This window comes from Otolemur garnettii, unplaced genomic scaffold (genome assembly GCF_000181295.1).
Source record: "Otolemur garnettii isolate 467f Iridium unplaced genomic scaffold, OtoGar3 scaffold00008, whole genome shotgun sequence".
Lineage (NCBI taxonomy): Eukaryota > Metazoa > Chordata > Mammalia > Primates > Galagidae > Otolemur > Otolemur garnettii.
In genome coordinates, this window is record NW_003852403.1 from 24,708,985 (window position 1) to 24,729,330 (window position 20,346).

The 20,346-nt window shown below is 36.9% G+C and overlaps 1 protein-coding gene across 8 annotated transcripts in view; it reads left to right on the forward strand.

Annotated features, from left to right (window-relative positions):
* ANK3 (ankyrin 3) overlaps positions 1–20,346 on the forward strand; it is a 327,889-nt gene that overhangs the window by 251,049 nt on the left and 56,494 nt on the right. For all 8 annotated transcript variants that reach the window (XM_003783638.3, XM_023509551.1, XM_023509546.1 and 5 more), the window contains 2 exons: positions 1,375–1,599; positions 4,384–4,538. In XM_003783638.3, the coding sequence (XP_003783686.1) occupies positions 1,375–1,599; positions 4,384–4,538 (380 nt within the window). The remainder of the gene's footprint in view (positions 1–1,374; positions 1,600–4,383; positions 4,539–20,346) is intronic.

Sequence of the window (20,346 nt, forward strand, 5' to 3'; positions counted from 1 at the left end):
TATTACCCATATTACCAAAGCATACATTAATCCAGTGTAAAATGGTTAAATCTAAAAGGAGTAAAAAGGTGTGAAGATGAGACCACCTTATTGATAAAAAGAGCTGGTTCTAGAAATCTCAGCTGAAAAATAGGCCCATCCTATTGCCTTTCTCTCTGGGGCTTGCAGGCCAATTTGCTTCCTCGAAATGTCCATCACTCTTCAGAAAAGAGTCCCCAGCTAGGAAAGCCATGCAAGGTCGTAACATTTATTTCAGGATGTTAGCATTGTTTTTAAAGTGAATAAATAGTAAAGAATTTTGATGGATGGGCTTATTTTTTTTCTTCCAAAAATCCCTTTAAAAATGCAAACAATTTTCTAACTGTCAACATTGGGTGCTGTTCTAGGGATATTTTCAAATCTGTAAATTAGAATGCAAGGATATGTTTGTGTTTCTCCATCTGACCTTAACTCTTCCTTTTCACTGGGCTCGTGGATTTACGTTTACCCGAGTGATGATGGTGAGAATACTCAGACGGCAAGGATCTCACTACGTTCCTACCCAGATGTGACACAGTCAATTTCTTTATATTTCCATATCTATATGCAGACAGGTTTTTTTCATTATTATTCAATTATTCCGTATTCTTTTATATTAGCTTTAATATAAAAGACAATAACAGAATTATATAGAGATATTTTCTAAAAAGTCTAAGTTCCATTTTTTGTAATGCTGTATAAAATATTCAAATGTAGATTTTTTTCAAACAACTTGTAAGCCCATATCTCTATAGAAAAGACATAATCCCTTTCCATCAAAATTGCCTTAGCAAATCTAGTCATCCTCTGCTTTTATTCTTATATCCTGCATCGTAGTAAAAATTAGTGTGGGTATGATTAAATATACATTCATTTTATGAGTTGTACGTGTTAAGCATACTGTGGAGTTTCATCTTACTTGTGGGGGAGAAAGATTCCACGGGCGGCATATGGCAAAACCAATTAGAGTGAAAATGACCCTTGAATATATCTTAAATCACCCACAAAAACCCCACATCGTTTTTCATTTTAATGCTAAGAGACCTTTTAATATCGAGTTTTTATTCCAGTTTTGACATGCTCACTGTTCCTACAATTTGACCATCTGATAAAGTGGTTGGCTTCTGTTAGGGGACTATGTTTCAAAAAAATAAGTTGTGTCTCAGTTTTTTGCGAAGTGCCCAAAGTCAATGCACGTTTGATGTGACTCCACTGTATTTACTTCTAGTTTATCTTTAAAGAAAAGAAATAATAGCTACATTATCTGTCGCTTTAAACTTCAACATTTATTTTCAAAACTGGCTGTGAAGATGCTTTATATCTCTCCTTGACTCAGCCTCTGATTTCTCCTTCTAGGTTTCTGGTTAGCTTTATGGTGGATGCAAGAGGTGGCTCCATGAGAGGAAGCCGTCACCATGGGATGAGAATCATTATTCCTCCACGCAAGTGTACAGCCCCCACCCGAATCACCTGCCGTTTGGTAAAGAGACATAAACTGGCCAACCCACCCCCCATGGTGGAAGGAGAGGGATTAGCCAGTAGGCTGGTAGAAATGGGTCCTGCAGGGGCACAGTTTTTAGGGTAAGTTGCTTTGTCAATTTTATTCTTGGCCCTCATACCACATCTTTGATTTTCTTTATCCTTGTTAACTCAAGGAATTAACTCTTAACCTGCTTAGTTGGATCTGATTGAGTATCATTTTTGTGTAGTGCCGAAGGTCACAAAGCTTGTGATTCTGCGAAAAGCTATAAGCTGATACTTCCTTAACTCTGTTTGCTGGTCAAGGCTTTACTAACTGAGAAGCATGTTCTCTGCTCAGCAAGTGCACGGAACCCCAGTGGTCCCCGTAGAAGTCAAGGCACCATCCTTAGGAAAAAATACAGATGCTGGAATTATATCACTACATTGACTAAGTGGCTACTTTGGGGATATGTCTTTTGAAAGAAAAATTTTAGAGCAATGATCCACTGTGAGAAGACACTTTATGAAAAAGAAAAAATAAATTTAATTCATTTTCTGAGGTGGCACTTGGGTGCAAATCAGGCAGGCTCTGTCGTGACGGACAGTTTGTTCACAATTTCCCCTTCTTGTTTCTCTTCCTGCTGCATGGATGTTATTCAGTAAACTGCATCTTCCTACCAATCCTCCCCCTGTAAATGAGGGTGAGAGCTTGGTTAGCCGAATCCTGCAGCTTGGGCCTCAAGGAACAAAATTTATTGGGTAGGACCTTTATAGAAAAGATACAGAATGTCTACAATTTTTTTTTCCATTTTCGATTTTTTTCTGTCACACCCATGGTCTGATTCTTGTCTTAAGTTTACTTTTACTTTTTAAGTTTTTTTTTTTTTTAATGCTTTCAGTTGATGTGTGTCACTGAAAGAAAAAAATAAATCATAGTGGCTTGACTCAATGTAGCACCGCAACCTACCTTGTGCTTCTCAAGCATGCGGAATTCACTGCAAGCATTCTGCTTTCATAACTTTGTGCTTTTGTAAACCTTTCTTTAATTTGAAATGTTTCTTCTGAATATGATACTTTTAAAGACAGACTGACGGTCTTTACTTTTAATCCCGTGTAAGAGTGGGTATTTTCAAGCTTTGAATCGACATTTGCTGTAAATGACATGTATGTATACGTGTGTGCGCATGCGTGCGTGAGTGTGTGTGTGTGTAATTAGATCTTAAAAACAGTACTTACGAGTACTAAGTAATCTTTACAGACTTTGAGAAGTAAAAGTCCTCAATAACTAAACAGATTTTAAAAAGTGTTGGATATACGAGCAAGATGTTTAAAGAAAATTTAATAGGCAGCAGATAGAATTTTCTATTGAAGTTATTAAATTGTTTTGTTTTGTTTTGTTTTGCTTAAGCTGAAACGCATTGGTATTTGTTGTCTGTTCGCTTGTCTGTTGGATTGGTGTATTTGCCTTGGCAGTCTGCATGAAGAAACCTGTCATGAAAAGTTATGCTTGGCCTTCACCTTGGTCAGAGACCCTCGTTCATACCTTCTCTCCAGCCTCATTGAATGTCCTACACAAAGCCACATTCCTTAAATATTTACAGAGACAGTATCGGACACATTAACCTGCAAAGATTGTATTCTTGTTTTCCAAAAAGAAGTAAATAAAATTTTATGTTCAGTTATAAAGTATGATTAGAAATCTATGGTAAATATCTTAATAATTCCTGAAATTATTGTTAGGAATACTTGATTTTTTTTTCTATTAAAGGATAAAGGCATTATAAACATTATTTTAATATCTTTAATTTGAATTAATTATAATGATTTGGCCAAAAGTAAAATTATATTTATCATCCCCCTTTAAAGTGAATGTTTTCGTATTAAACCGAATATTCGTGTTTTTGTTATTTGACCATTACTACTGCTATTCCTTTTTATGCTCTTATTGAAGCCTATGTCTTCTGTTATCACACGTAGATAAACACATACATTAAGAGGTGAGGTTACATACAACCTCTGTAGGAGAATAATGATACTGTCTGCTTAAATGTCATAAAATAAAGCTGCACAATCCAACTACATAAACTGTGTGTGATTGTGGTCTGCTTATTTCCATCCATCTTTTTTAGTATTATCCTATCTTAAAATTTAACAAAATTATTTCCTGTGGCTTAACTGGCTAGCTTCAATTTGCAGCCATTCTTTTACATTCCTTTTGCAAAAGGACACTGTCAAAAATTAATCTGTCATTACATGACAAGTTCAAACAAATAAGTGCTTTTTCAGAAAGTTTAAATATTTCTGTGCAGGTTATATTAGAGCCAGGAAACGAAGCTGCCCACTACCATTTCACAAATGGAAAATCACGGAAACTCTTAACTGTGCAGGGCATGGAAGTGATAGAGACTGACAGTTGGAGGAGTGAATTGTGATACTGATTATTTTCTTGCTAAGGGAAACAAATATAGCAGTGATCTTTCAAATTAGGAAATTGACAAAATTTTTTTTGTAAAGAAATGACTGTGTCCTTTTAAATCATTAGCATTTTATATAATAAACCTACTGTGTTTAAAAAACAGACCAACTTTCTTATGGTCTATTTTAATAACTTTTAATTCTTTGATTCAAAATTCCTATTTCTATACTGAATTTTCCCCCCTGTTAAACCCACACCTAACATATGGTAGACCTTCAAGAATTGTTTGTGAATGAATGAATGATGGCATGTTCTCAGGCTTCTGATATATGATTATTTAATTAGCAAATGATTCTGCAGCTTTGAAATCATCCCCAACCTTAGTGGCACCTCTAATTTTCAAATGAATACGATTGATGAAACATTGTAAGTACAGTACTATAAATGTATTTAATTTGATACCAAAATAATGTGGATTTTTTTTCCAGCCCTGTCATAGTGGAAATCCCTCACTTTGGGTCCATGAGAGGAAAAGAGAGAGAACTCATTGTTCTTCGAAGTGAAAATGGTGAAACGTGGAAGGAGCATCAATTTGACAGTAAAAACGAAGATTTAGCCGAATTACTTAATGGCATGGATGAAGGTAAGGCTGGTTCCTTGATTCTGTAATTGTCTGCAGGCAGAAACTGAAGGAATAATGAATTAAGTGAAACTGAATTCCACACATTGGAATGTTAATCAGGGGCCCAGGTTTTTAGCTTTATTACTATTTTCTGTATCCTCAGGCATGACATTCCATTGAATCTAACAAACTTTTCCCCCTACAGTATAAATATACAAATATTCTGATAACTTCTTTTAGTCTTTAATGAAATCTATCAACCTTTCTGAAACCCAAGAAAATTTTCTAAGTCAAAAATGGGTGAGGAGAGGGTGAAATAACAACGGGAAGTACGCGAAGCATGCGGAACATTTTGAAGAAAGTGCACTCACATTTTACTTCTGGAATTGTTTTCAGATTCTTTCAGCTCATTCACTTTTCTACCAAATTATTTCAAAATCGTTCGTGAATTTTTAATATCTCTTGGGCCACAATTAGTTTTTTAAAAAGTAAGTTTCTGGGTAATTATTGGAGTCTGTGGTGTTCCAGGTCTTATTCTTTGATAAACCCAGACTGGTATATAACTGAGCCCGTCATTCTCTTGTACACAACATCAGACCATTAGAACCATAGCAGTTTTTCTTAGTAAACATTGGGAAGAGCCTGGTTTGGGTAGGAAGTTTTGAATGTGGAGTTTTCCTTAAAAAGTGTAGGGGGGGAAAAAAGAGAGACCAAGCTCACCATAAAATCTGATTTATGTAGAGAAAAATATCAGAACTAATCTTTCCTTTCAGCTCAGTTCCTAGTCACTACAAATTCAGCAGTTTTAAATAAAACTTTATTGGAGATACAATTCACTGGACATGAAACTCATTCCTTAACCATTAATTCACCAGCTTTTGGAATGCATCCAGCATAGTCTGTCTGTGTCATAGTATGTGGACACAGGAGCCAGACGAAGTTGGAGATATTTGAGGAATAATTTTGGGCATGTTTCTTGACCCCTATGAGCCCATTTCTTCTGTAAAAATCAAGATTACTTTCCTTACTTCAAAGGGTTATTGGTGAGAATAAATAAAATAATTATGTGGAGCATGTATGAAATAAAATCCCTGTGACATAGTAAGCCCTTGACAAATATCAATTGTTAACTACTGTTAGAGTCACTCTTCAGAAAAATCTGCCCTGCCAAAGGTTTGATATACGACATAATCACCACCACCAACAACGAATGTCATACGTTTATGGCAAGGTAGAAGAAAACTAATAATTGCTGAATGTCTGGCATTCCCAAGGCACTGACTTTATATATGAAAAATATAAAAGAAAGCATAACTCTGCAAAGTAGGTGGTTTTAACCCTGCTTTCCTGATAAGGGTTCTGAAGTTCAGAAAAGTCACTTAACTTACATAAGGTTACCCTGATGAACAGCAGGGCTGGGGTTAAAATCTAGCTCTGCCTGTTTTTAAAGACTTTTAACTACATCCCACTTACTTAGAAGTGTACATCCTGTTATGTAGAAAATAAGCCGACAGAAGAAGTTTCTACGAACTTCTATTTTGGTTCAGATTAGATTTGGCCTAGATTAAGTCCAAAAGAATAGGCCTTTCAAATGAATTATACATCTGGTGAGTATACATTATTTAAAAAGTATATACATAGACTGATTTTTACATTACATCCCATCTATAACTTCAAATGATTTCTGATAGATAGAAACACTCAAAGGTAATTACGATTTCTAATTTTTATTGCCTTCTTTAGAGCATGAAATAATAGTCATTCTCTTATAAGGAAATTTAATTAAAAACTCCACAATCAAAAGTTTTTTTTTTTATTTATAATTTCTTTTATTAAAAAACAAAATTAAGAGGCCACAGTTGCCAATGTTTAGTAAATATGTTACTGTGAAGACTGGGGTGTTTCTTGAAATCTCAGCCCATGTGAAATAAAACCAATGTAAAACAAACAGTTACGTAATTAATTGTAACATATCCTTCATGAGATAGAAGCAGCCTTGGGGCCGTTCAATTTGAGTATAGGATGATATGCAGAGAGGAAGAACTTGTTAGTGTGTTCCCAGCATGGTTTGGAGGTAAGATAACCAATGTCTTGCAACTTAGATGATAAGGTCCCTAGAGTAAAGAAAAATGATTTAATTAAGCTACCGCAGTTTAATGAAAATATTCCATAAGACAAGATGAAAAATATTAGAAGAAATGCAACAATCAAAAGTTTTAAAGTATATATATCCTAAGAGAAATAATTGAATTAGCATTTGTGAAAATGCTAAAATAATGTTTCAGAATAAAAAATGGAAAGAGTGAAAAAATAGATTTCTCATGATGATTTTTTGTTGTTGTTTTAAGGAAAATAAAGCATAAAATGTTTTCAGATATCTATTATTTCTTAAATGCTAAAGTGAACTCTTTTTAAAATATAGCTTCTACTACACGAGGTTTTTCTTTAATGGATAGTCGCCTTGATACTGTAAGTTTCTTGAGAACAAGGTACATGTCATTGTCTTTGAATCACCAATGCCACGCACGGTGCTGGTTGCCATACTCACTAAGTCCTGAGAGCGAGTAGAAAGATAACCTCGATATACTACACAGCTGTCTGGAAGAAAGGTCTCATTAGTCTATTTCCTCTACTCCATTCTTCATTAAAGTTAATATCCAGGAGGAAAAAATTAAAGATGAGCATTTACTTTACAAAGGAAAAGTTCTGAGAAAGTTGAGAAAATATCAACTATTTTAAGACAGTGCTGCATGATAGAACTTTATGATAATGGAAATGTTCCCTATCTGTGCTCTCCAATACAGTAAGTGCTAGTCAGTTGTGGCTTTGGGGCACTTGAAATGTGATTGGTATACTTGAGGAAGGTGATTTTAATTATGTTTAATTTAAATGTATTTCTAACAGCCCTGCGTAGCCAATAGCTTCCTCACAGGACAGTGCAGTGCCAGCAGGAACACTGAATATTCTAATAATACATTTGCTTTCATTTTTGAGTATAGGACATTATAGTATAGTCCTGTAAGGCAGAAGTGGAGTTTTTTTTTTTTAATTAAGGTTTATTTATCAAGTGGACTTCCTTGATTTCATGCTGACTTATCTTCATTATGTTTGTAATATGCCAGTTTTTAAATAAAAATTAATTACATCTTTGCTCAATGTAATGACGCCCCAAATGCCGCCATACTGAAGACATCTGTCAGGCTTCTTAAACAGTAATATAATCCCTCCTCCTGAATTCTATGTCTTACCTTGGAAATAGTAGACAAAGTTTCTTTGCTACATTTTATAAGACCAGGTACACTTTGGTTCCATTTCAGACAGTTAAAAGGAAATGTAAATGGTTCCAGTTTTGAAGAATCAAGTGCTGGGTGCCACTAGAATGAAAACGAGGGCTGAGTTTTCAAGGCACAGTGATTTTCTCCATGTATTCAATATAAAAATAATAATAAAGGAACCACCACACAAATTTTATAACTGAAGTTCAATTAGATTTCGTCACGGAGCTCAAGCCCCACTTCCCACCACTCTTCTCCACTCTACAAAGACACTTCCTTTGTATCAGAACATTTCCTCCTCCAGAACAGGCAAAAATAAATATCAATCTGTCTTTTCAAAAAGACTATCTTTTTCCTTGAAGATCTAACCAGGGGAAGCTCTCCTAAGTAGGGAAGCATAAGCACAGTTCAGGAGATTTTAAGTGTTTTATGTGCTTTTTATCCATACCTCTCTGTTCCCTGCCCTTTTTTGCTCCTGAATAATTAACAAAATAAAAATAGTTCCTGAAATAAACCACTGACCAGATCACTCAAGAACTCCTAAAATATAAGAGCAATACATCATTCTACCATTATTTTATTTAGCCTATTAATTTATAATAATTAAGCTTTATCTGTTATCTGTGGCAAGTGACCCTTGAAAATGCTGGTTTCTCCTTTTTTAAACTCCCTTCTCCATAAATGAATTGTATGCACTGCTTTACAACCAACGTATCTGCTACTTTTATAACTAGTCCTCTTGTACACTATTCTCTGAAAATCTTTCTTTTTCTTTTTCCTTTTGTTAGAAAAGTTCACTGCATCTATGCTCTGAAAATTTACAACGCAAGTACTTAAAAATAATTTTACCAAATATTTTGATTACTGATTTTTAATTAAACAATATAACTATAAGGATCAGGTTATGGTTCTATAGTGTTTTAAAATACACGGAGCCTTTCTATCAGATCTAATTTTGATTGTAACTCCAGAGAAAGACAGATTCAAGGAGGAGGAGGAGGAGTTGCCCAGTATAATGTAGATAGGACTGTGATCTGTAGAAGTCACGTAGACCAGAATCCCCATCCTGGCTTTACCACTTATGGGTCATGTGACCCTAATCATGCTCTTAACCTCTCTAAACCTAAGTTTAAATCTGTCAAGTGAGGATGCCTCATAGGGAACTAAGGGAAAATAGATGAGCAAATATACGTAAAGTTCCTAGCACAGTGTCTGATACATGGGGGCCGTAGTGCTTCGTCACAGTCACAGCTGCTGTGTAAGCAAGGAAGGCAAGTGTGGTCTGGAATCCTTCCTCTTCCACTTGCCAGGCCTTTTGTCCTGACACTGGCCTGGGAGTTAGAGGGGCTCTTCTTTCTAATTTCCTCAAAGCTACTATCTAGTGTACCTGTAGGGCTGTGTCCACTCCAAGTGGGCACGCTTTTCCAAATTACACAAAGACAACATACAGGCTAGTGGAAACCCTGGTCATGGTTGATGAGGGTGGCACACAGCCCACACCACTACCCAGTCGGGAGCTGGTAAGTAGATAGATCCAGGCTTCCCAAACCTAGATTTCTGACTACATGCCCAGTTGCCTCTCCACAGTAGTCCTTTGCCTGTGTGTGTTCTTGATGTCTACGAAAGTGCTTTGTGTGGAAAAGCAGTGTCACACAAATGTCAGCTAGTATTTAAATTTCCATTACTAATCAAAGCACCCTCTCAGTTCTTGTATGACTCAAAGGATGTGGTGTATATTCAGGAGAAACTGTAGCTGTAAAATTAAGGGAGGGATTAAGCATTCTTTCTAAAGCATCAATGGTTTTGCTAATGAAGTAGGTGTGCAGGCAAAGCCCTATTGAAGATAGAAGCTGGAAGGACATGGAGGACAGTCAGTCCAGGTGTGAAGAACCTGCCTTTACCACTAAGGTATCCTGTGGCAGGAGCAACTTTTCTCTTTGGCAGCAGACACAGATCTTGTTCTAACCCTTGCCATTTTGTCTTTTCTCAGGAAAGAAAAAAACACTGAAAACAGAAAACAAACATTCATATCCCCTCCCCCCAAAATAGTCTTTCTAGTGCACCAAATTCAATCCACATTATAACTTTAAATGAAAACTTTAATTAAACTCACAAAGTCGAATTGAACATGTTTAAAATTGTGTTCCCAAAGTCAAACTCCAAAGGGTGTTTTGTAGTTTGTGGTTACATTGGGCCTGGGGGCCATTTACTAGTAGAAAAATCCTTCCTCCTTAGAAGTTTTTAACTTACAAATCAAAGCGCTTGAGATACATTTTAGTCCTGCGCTCGCAATAAGGTAGCCATTAGCTCCTTGGGGCTGCAGAGTGAGCACGGGAAATGGGCCGAGGACAAATGGAAATTTGCTGCAAATGTAAACCCCATTTCTCTGTATAAACATACAGACATGTGAGGATTAGAACCCCCTCCAACTCTATATGTCGTTAATAATTTTTACATTGGTTACACATTAAGAGGGTAATTTTTTCGATCTATTGGTCCAAATAAAACATTGTTGAAATCAGAGCCAGATGTGGTCGTGTAGTACGTGCTTGTAATCTCAGCTACTCGGCAGGCTGGCTTGACCCAGGAGTTCCAGAGCAGCCTGGGCAACTTGGCCCCCATCTTTAAAAAAAAAAATAATTCCACCTGTTCCTTTTTAATTTTTAGTGTGAAAAAAGAAAAATATAAGAAAATTAAATATGTGAAAATTTAAAATTATATATGTGGCTTACATTATATTTCTTCTAGATAGTGTGTAGACCTTGTTTTACGTATCTCTTAGGTTTTAAAATCAAAATAGTTGCTAGCTTGGTATTATAAGAAGGCACTGAAGAAATATGAATTGTGCTCTGGCTTTAAAACCCCAGTCACCGCACACTAAAATAAAATGTTGCTGATGTTCCCCAATTTTATAATGCCAGAGAATATTTTCTCATATGTTCTCATTGCTTTACCTCTCAGATGACAGTAGGTGAGGTTAAGGTAACACATTTTAGATTGAATAATTATACAATTTATTTTATCGTAAAGGGAAATTGATACTTGTGTACCAGAAAATGCTTTTTCTAAATTTAGTATCTGTGCATCAGTGATATCTTAAAAACAGATTTCTCAATTAGAAATTGCCACTTTGGGGCAGTGCCTGTGGCTCAGTGAGTAGGGAGCCAGACCCATATACTGAGGGTGGTGGGTTCAGCCCCGCCAAACTGCAAAAAAAAAAAAAAAGAAAGAAATTGCCACTTTGGTTCGTTTCACTGTAACTCGTTTTTAATTCACCAGCCATGAGGCAAATATAGTCATTGTAAAGTGTCAAGTTATTGTAGCAGCTGAGTGCTGGAAAGTGAAATATGTACCTTTATGTTGTACACAGCACCTTCTGTTGGAGGAATCAAGTAACAGTTTTGAAAGGTTTCAAAAGAGAAAATAAAAATTTAACTTCAGCAAAACAAGATTGTAGTTAGGTAGGCGCGCGCACACACACACACAAAAACCTACTGAAAACAACTGAATCATAACAAAGTATTTATTTTCAGTCTGTTACTATAAAACTATAATTTTAAGTCAACTGAACAATGCCCATCACATTAAACAAGGAAAGGAAACTGGGCCAGAAAATGAAAATTGGACCAAAGCAAATGAGCACTAATTAATAAGAGGCGACTTTTATATGTGTCTCTGTGTGTGGATTTGCCAGCAATTAGGTGTTTTTATGAGACATTGGTGAGTCAAAATACTGATATCAGATCGCAGATATGACCCACGGATCAGGCACAGTGGGGCTTGTAGCCCTCTGAGGACAGTGAAGCAGGCCTGTGCTCCGTCTCCTGCAGTGTCGGTATGTGTCTGAACAGAGAGGCGAGTGTGCCTGATACAGCAGGTCGAAGCTGTGGGAAGCTCAGCATACTCTGCATATGCTGCCTGTGCCGGGGTGCCAAGTTATGGAGTTTAGCTTCGAGACATTACATGTCATCCTGGATTTTGAAGATATTACATAGGTTTTTCCATCCTCTGGATGGAACAGTGATGTTTTAAACAAAGGGTTAAAGAAAATGACATCATGGGGCTAACTGCCCGAAAGCAATGTGTTTTTATTTGCAAAATGTGAAAACTACTTTTCTGAAAAAAAATACAGAGAAGTAGACGCAAAGAATTTGGGTCTCTTCATCTGCTGCCATAGAATAAACCCTAGAATGATTTTCCAACATGGCCAGACATCCCCTCCCTGGCATTTCTTCCTCTAGGAAGCCACCCCCAAGTCCCAGACTCTGTTAGATCCACCTGCTAAACAGGAGCTTCCACAACACCTGTCTTCTTCCCTGCCTGCAGCTTTGAACTTCGCTGTCTTCCCTGGTGAACTGTGGAAGTCCATGGGGGGCTGGGACAGACTCTGACTTGTTGCCAGTTATTATGTAATGCATAGAACAGGTTTTGACATAGGGTTTTCACATCAGCATCATTTGTTGAATAAATGAATGACTTGTATCTAGGCGCCTGCCCCACTGTTGGTGACACTTTTCCTCAGTAATTGAGTAAACAGTGGTATGCAAGAGAGAAAGTCACTTTTCTGGAGGAAGGGAGGCCGCAACCAAATGGGGAGCAGAGGGCTGGGGCCCTGAGGAAGGTTTGGGGCAAGTTATACTCATTCTGCACAGAGAGTACAAAGTAATCTTAAACTTCAGCACTGAAAGTAAAGTTAGAAAAATAACTACATTTCTCCCTGATGTTTTTTTATAATAGCTCATAAGCACATAATGATCAGAAATTAGTTCCTAAAAATAGCTTTTAAAATATATGATTCACAGAAATTACATAGATTGCTAAAATGGAGGGAAAAACAAGCAGGTATGTCATTATTTCTAGACATTCTGCATCATTAGCACATAATGCATTGTGCAAATCTGAATTAACAGAGACAGTCTCTACCCGGAACAGTTGTAAGATACAAAATAATGCTGATCCAGATAAAGCAGACGTTAGAATGGGGTAAGAGTATGGGTTAAATATTAAAACTATGAAGGATGCCCGGGGCCTCCCCAGGCTATGTCTATACCTTCCCAGGAATTTATAACTATTTTAAAATGAAAGCTTTTAAAAATTGAAAAGTTGCCTTTTATGTTTACATCAAGGAAGAAGGACCAAGTTATGTTAGTTGAGGTTTTATTCTGCATAATGTCAGGTGGGCTTGTTGCAGAAGTTGCATGTTCTGATAGAGAACAGAATTCGTAAGAGACGAAGGTCTATACTTTTCTAAAATACTTTAGTGACTATATTACAGGTGCTGTACTAAGTATTCTACAGGTAGAATTAAGTATTATAGATTTAGCTTCTATTTTCTTCAGTTTATCTGGTATTTAATTTTCTATAATTGACTTTTTAAAAAAAATGGAATGAAATTGAAATGATAGGAATTCAGATGTATAGTTTGGAGAGATACAAATTAGAGATAGCATGATGATTTAAAAAAAAATCTAACTTACATACGCTCTGGGTCTCTTCCAAAATGGTGTGACCTTGAAAAGAACTTTTGTAAGTTATTGCTACGTATGTGAATAGAATGTTACTGGGTGCATTTCCATCATTTGTCATATCCACCCCAGAGGAACTTTCTATCCTGATCTTACAGAAGAGGGACACAGGGATCAGAGAAGTTTAGGAATTTTGCCCAAGGTCCCAGCACATTGGTTGCAGAGCTGGGTTTAAACTCTGGGCACCTCTCACCAACAACCTTCCACAGACCCATACTTGCTAGTTTGCGTTTTGAATTCTAACATTCTAAGATGCCTTTTTCCCCCACCTCTCAATATCAAATACTCCATTCTTAGGGTATTCAAGCTGAGCAGAGAATTTTCCTGAGTAGACATTAAACTGATACGGAAATCACCTTTTGTGAAACCTTGAGGTCATTTGTGTTCCTTCCATAGACCATTCACACTCACAAATAGGTCACAAATAGGCTTTAAAACCTAATTTGATACAGGAAAGAGAGCCATATCCCCCTTTAACCAACTTACCAAGACATTTAATCGAGCGTGTATAAGAGTGAGGCAAAACTAATCAGGATGTTCCTTTCAAAGCTTTCAGAGTAACTCATTTAGTCAGAACGTGATTCGAGCCTGTGATTTATGCTTCATGGTACTACAGCCTCCATGACCTTTTACACTTGCAAAGCATTCTACCATCTTTATTGCTCTCCTACAAAACCTCAGGCACAGAGAATGCTGCCCCACCTTTTACAAATAAAGAAACTAAATGAGTTACAAAGTACTTAAGAAATTTATTACTAATCAATGAGGCCAGAATGCTGTGGAACATTAGTGGCTCCATAATCAGAGTTTGTTGCTTACAAGCGGGGTCCACTGAGAAGTCATGTCACCTTTTTTTTTTTTGAGACAGAGTCTCACTTTATTGCCCTCGGTAGATGCTTTGATGTCACAGCTCACAGCAACCTCCAACTCTTAGGCTTAAGCAATTCTCTTGCCTCAGCCTCTTGAGTAGCCGGGACCACAGGCACCTATCACAATGCCTGGCATTTTTTGTTGCAATTGTCATTGCTGCTCTAGCTGGCTGGGGCAGGGTTTGAACCTGCCACCCTTGGTATATGAGGCTGGCACCCTACCCACTAAGCAACAGGCGCTGCCCAGTTATCTTTTTTGTTTGTTTGTTTTATTTTGTTTTGCAGTTTGGCTGGGGTGGTGTTTGAACGTACCACCCTTGGTATATGGGGCTGCACCCTACCCACTGAGCCACAGGCGCTGCCCAATTATCTTTATTTGTTTGTTTGTTTTATTTTGTTTTGTAGTTTGGCTGGGTCTGGGTTTGAACCCACCACCCTTGGTATATGGGGCCTGCGCCCTACCCACTGAGCCACAGGTGCCACCTGAATCATGTCACCTTTCTGACCAAGACATTTACAAGTCTATTCATTACTCATCCATTAACTGACAACCACCCATGTGCCAGGTAGTCAGCACAGTGGTCGAAGTTCCCGTCTGTCTGACTTCATCTCTCCCCGCACCCTTCCTCAACCTAGGTTCTAATCTCAGCTCTAAAACTGACCAGCTAAATCAGTTCAAGCAAGTCATTTAACCTTTCTGAACTTGAGGTATCAGAAAGTTTGCCAGGGCCAGTAATAATCGACCTTCACAAACTAGACACTGAATAAGTATAAATTGTAACCTCCCTGCTGGCCATCTCCTGGATTGCTGGAGCTCCAGAGTTTGAGACCTATTTCAGAATTCACCTCTCTTTTCCCTTTAATCATCTTTTTTGTGTCTGAAAACTTTACAAGTCAGATTTTTTTTTTTTAAGAGGGAGAGAGGAGAGAGAGATTTCAGGGTCCTTTCATAGTCTTATGTCATTATGAATCACTCTGAAAAGTAAACAGCACTTAATGTTTTATTGTTTCCCTTATAGCAACTTAGGCCATTTTTTCCTTTAATTTTATAATTACAGAGTGGTCTAGAATATCATTTCAAACAGAAACACATTTAAAAGTGATGGATATTTACTGTTGCCCAGGTGACTTTTCTCATATTAAACCATCCTCAAGTTGTTTTTATAGGATCCTATTGCCATGTTTAATAATTGGGGATCTGAATTTTTAAGGCAAGGTACAGAATGAGCCTCCACTAAGATGTTGCTTCCCACATGTGTCAAGTCATAAAGTCACCTGAATTGAGTATGAAACACAGATTTTTAGGTTCTACCACAGGGCCACTAAGTAAGACTGTCCACTAGGGAAACTGAGGAAGCTGTGATGTTCACAAGTAGTACTGGTGTTTCGTATAATCTGGCCAGGGCACGTCACACTAGGAGCGAGGGTATGACTGTTGATGTGAATGTAATACAAGCATCACAGTTGTGCTGCAGATTATTTTGTTGGGCTTTTCTCTGTATGTAACGGATGAGAGCAAAGCAAAGATTATTGGGTAATATACTCCTGCTTGTCTGACCTAAGTAATATGGACCATTTAAATCTGAACACATATAAATTCAATACCAGAAAGAATATTAATATTGCTCATTTTTATATTATCAAGGCTTTATTGATATTTGTCTGGAAATCTGATTTCTAACATATGTAGTTTTTAAGTTTGCAACACAAAACTATCAAAGGACTTTTATATTCTTATGAATTCTTAATTCCTTTGGGTAAACATTCATTAAATAAACAGTAATTTTAGTTACAAAAACACAGACATAATAGACTTCCCTGTGAATTAAAAAGATTAGAGTTACGGGTGGTGCCTATGGCTCAAAGGAGTAGGGTGCTGGCCCCATATGCCAGAGGTGGCGTGTTCAAACGCAGCCCAGGCCAAAAACTGCAGGGAAAAAAAAAAGATTAGAGTTACTTTTTCACTGTAATTTTTTAATAAATATGAAACTATTAAAAGAACAATAACCACTCCCTGTTAGTACATATATTTTTGACCAGAATTCTATAGTTTTTTGATGTAAAAGTGTCTGAGTCTCATTAATTCTAAGTTGATTTCTTTGTTCAGTCGGCATTAGATTAGTATGTACTATGTGTCAGGTATCAATATCAGAGGTATCAATTTAATTCAGTGTAATTTAACTGTGATTACTTCATATTTTATGAAAAGGAAATTTAATTTTTTAAATAAACTAATGTTTTAGAATCAAAAGCCTTGGGGGAAGGCTCCCATGCCAGATAATATGGCCACAGATCAGGGTAAGTAGTAGCTGAGTGTCGAGGGCCCTTGCTTCATTCCCTCTTGTAGCCTTCTCCTGCCAACTGGACCTGTACTTAACCTGTTTTCAAACATTCAGCAAACATCATTCAGTATCATAGTTTCCTTTTTGTTAAGCAAGAAACAGGGAAAAATGTGCTTGAGTTGAATCTATACTAAAATACAATGTTTTCTTATATTGACATATTTATCACTTAGTGTTAGTATGATTGTGCATGCGATAATTATAATTCATGAGGATGCATTTGTTATAAATATTTCCTCCTTGCTTAATTTTTATATAAATCATAAGAATTTACACATACAAGGCCAGGCACGGTGGCTCATGCCTATAATCCTTGCACTCTGAGAGGCAGGTGGATTGCCTGAGCTCAGGAGTTTATGACCAGCCTGAACTAGAGCGAGACCCCATCTCTAAAAAAATAGCTGAGTGTTGTGGCAGATCCCTGTAGTCCCAGATAGTTGGGAGGCTAAGGCAAGAGGATCTCCTAAGCTCAAGAGTCTGAGGTTGCCGTGAGGTACGCCAGGGACTCTACCTAAGGCCCCAAGGCAACAAAGTGAGACTCTGTCCCAAAAACAAGAATAAAGAATCTACACATATAAATATATAATTAATCAATTCATACACAATTATATTTCTGGTGACGTTATATACATATTGAAGATTTACCTATTAGAACGTATACTCCTACCTCATTCTTTTTAATACTGCATGTTACTTAACATGAATGTATCATAACTTAACCTCTGCCCTATTGGTGGTCAGTATCATAACTTAGCCTTTGCCCTATTGGTGGTCAGTAAGATCATGTGATAGGTTTTCAGGTCGTAAGAAATCTGTAGTGACTGGTTTCCACCTTCTCTTCTTGCCTTCACACTTACCAATACCTATGTCATTTATTTTCTTATGTAACATTGTAGAATTTCATAGCCTAGACTTCAATGACAGCCCCTGAAAGGATTAGACCTTTCTTTATAAACCAATATTTAAGTAATAATTTTTGCATCTTTTTACATTTTTCTTGACTTTTATTTTCTGGAAAAAAGTTATAAATATTTTAAGCACACAAATAGGATATAGCCTACTTAAAAGGAACTGTGGATGATACTGTTTCTCCATTTCAGCATGCAGAGACCTAGAAATCTCAGTATTCAAGAAGGCCATATGTGTGGTTCTAATTTAAAGGATAGTAACACTGGACCCTGACTGCTCGCACTTGCCTGCTGCAATGCCTGAAATTCCCACATTAATTGTTCCTTTGAGTCGAGGCTTATCTTCAAAACACCTGGTAAATGTACATTGAGGGTCAATAACCATGCAAGTTTTAATAGTGACAAAACTGCTGAAAGCTTTAAACTAGGGAGGATACACCTAGAGGGTCCCTGAGCTGCTGGCAAATCCTAAAATATGTGAGAAGTTGAGTGGAAGGGCACTGATCAACTTCCCTTAAGGACTCTGTTCACGTAGTTAAAAAGCTGAGCTTCTCCATTTTCCACTCATTAGCTATATCTGGAATATTCCTATTCATTTTATATTTGAAATGGCTTTAATGTCCCTTTAAAAATAATACTATATTGTATAGAAGAAATGCAGTCTTGGCATGTCTGGAAAGTTCTCTTTCTGAAATTCAGATAGCAGACAGTTTCAGAACCACGGCACGACTCAACCCGAATAAGACATCCCCCAGGCACATCATAATTAACTTCACTAAAGTTAATATGAAAGAGAAAATTCTGAAAGCAGCTAGACACAAGAAAACCATAACCTACAAGGAGAAGAATATTAGAATGACTGCAGATCTCTCTGCTGAAACCTTTCAGGCTAGAAGAGGGTGGTCATCGACTTTTAATCTCCTAAAACAAAATAATTTTCAACCCAGGATCCTGTATCCAGCTAAATTGAGCTTCATTTATGGTGGAGAAATTAAATACTTTAATGACATTCACATGTTGAAGAAATCTGCCATAACTAAACCAGCTCTCCAGGATATTCTCAGACCTATCTCCATAATGACCAGTGCAGTCCTCCACCACAAAAGTAAACTCACTCAGAAACTTTTGGTCAAATACCAACTTTCATAGTGGCGAAAGGATTAAAAATGAGCACTGGACTTTGGAAAAACTTGATACCCCAAATTTTACTAGGCTTATCAATATTATCAATCAATATGAATGGCTTAAATTGTCCTCTAAAGAGGCACAGGTTGGCTGATTGGATTAAAAAACTCAGGCCAGATATCTGCTGCATATAAGAATCTTGGCTCGGCGCTTGTGGTCCCAACTACTTGGGAGGCTGAAGCAGGAGACTCACTTGAGCCCAGGAGTTGGAGGTCGCTGTGAGCTGTGATGCCATGGCACACTACCCAGGGGGACAGCTTGAGGCTCTGTCTCAAAAAAAAAAAAAGAATCTCATCTTACCTTAAAAGATAAATATAGACTCAGGGTGAAGGGATGGTCATCTATATTCCAGGCAAATGGAAAGCAGAAAAAAGCAGCTATTGCAATTTTATTTGCAGATACAATAGGCTTTAAGCCAACAGAAGTAAGCAAGGGTAAGGATGGTCACTTTATATTTGTTAAGGGTAATACTCAATATGATGAGATTTCAATTATTGATATTTATGCACCCAACCAGAATGCACCTCAATTTATAAGAGATACTCTAATAGGCATGAGCAACTTGATTTCTCCCAGCTCCATCATAGTTGGAGATTTTAATACTCCTTGGCAGTGTTGGATAGATCCTCCAATAAGAAGCTTAGTAAAGAAATTTTAGATTTAAACTTAACCATTCAGCATTTGGATTTAATGGATATCTACAGAACATTTCATCCTAACAAAACTGAATACACATTTTTCTCATTAGCCTATGCAACATACTCCAAAATCAATCACATCTTAGGTCACAAGTCTAACCTCAGCAAATTTAAAAGAATAGAAATTATTCCATGCATCTTCTCGGACCATCATGGAACAAAAGTTGAACTCTGTGACAATAAGAATCTGCAGACTCATACAAAAACATGGAAGCTAAATAACCTTATGCTGAATGACAGGTGGGTCAGAGACAAGATCAAAAAAGAAATTACCAAATTTTTGGAACAAAATGATAATGAAGACACAAGTTACCAGAACCTCTGGGATACCCCAAGGCAGTCCCAAGAGGGAAATTTATAGCACTGCAAACCTTCCTCAAGAGAACGGAAAAAGAGGACGTCAACAACTTAATGGGACATCTCAAGCAACTGGAAAAGGAAGAACATTCCAATCCCAAACCCAGCAGAAGACAAGAAATAACCAAAATTAGAGCAGAATTAAATAATTGAAAACAAAAGGATTATACAACCAATCAATAAATCAGCAAGTGGGTTTTTTGAAAAGGTCAATAAAATAGATAAACTTTTGGCTAACCTAACCAAGAAAAAACGTAAAATCTCTAATTTTATCAATCAGAAAGGTAAGGACAAAATAACAGATCCCTCAGAAATTCAAAAAATACTTAGTGAATATTACAAGAAGCTTTATACTCAGAAATATGAAAATCTAAAGGAAATTGACCAATACTTGGAAGCATACCACATTCCAAGATTTAGTCAGAATGAAGTGAAATGTTGAACAGGCCTATATCAAGTTCTGAAATAGCATCAACTATACAAAATCTCCCTAAAAAACAAAGCCCAGGACCAGATGGCTTCACATCCGAATTCTACCAAACCTTTAAAGAGGAACTAGTACCTATATTACTTAACCTTTTCCAAAATATAGAAAAAGACGGAATACTACCCAACACATTCTATGAAGCAAACATCACCTTGATCCCCAAACAAGGAAAAGATCCAACAA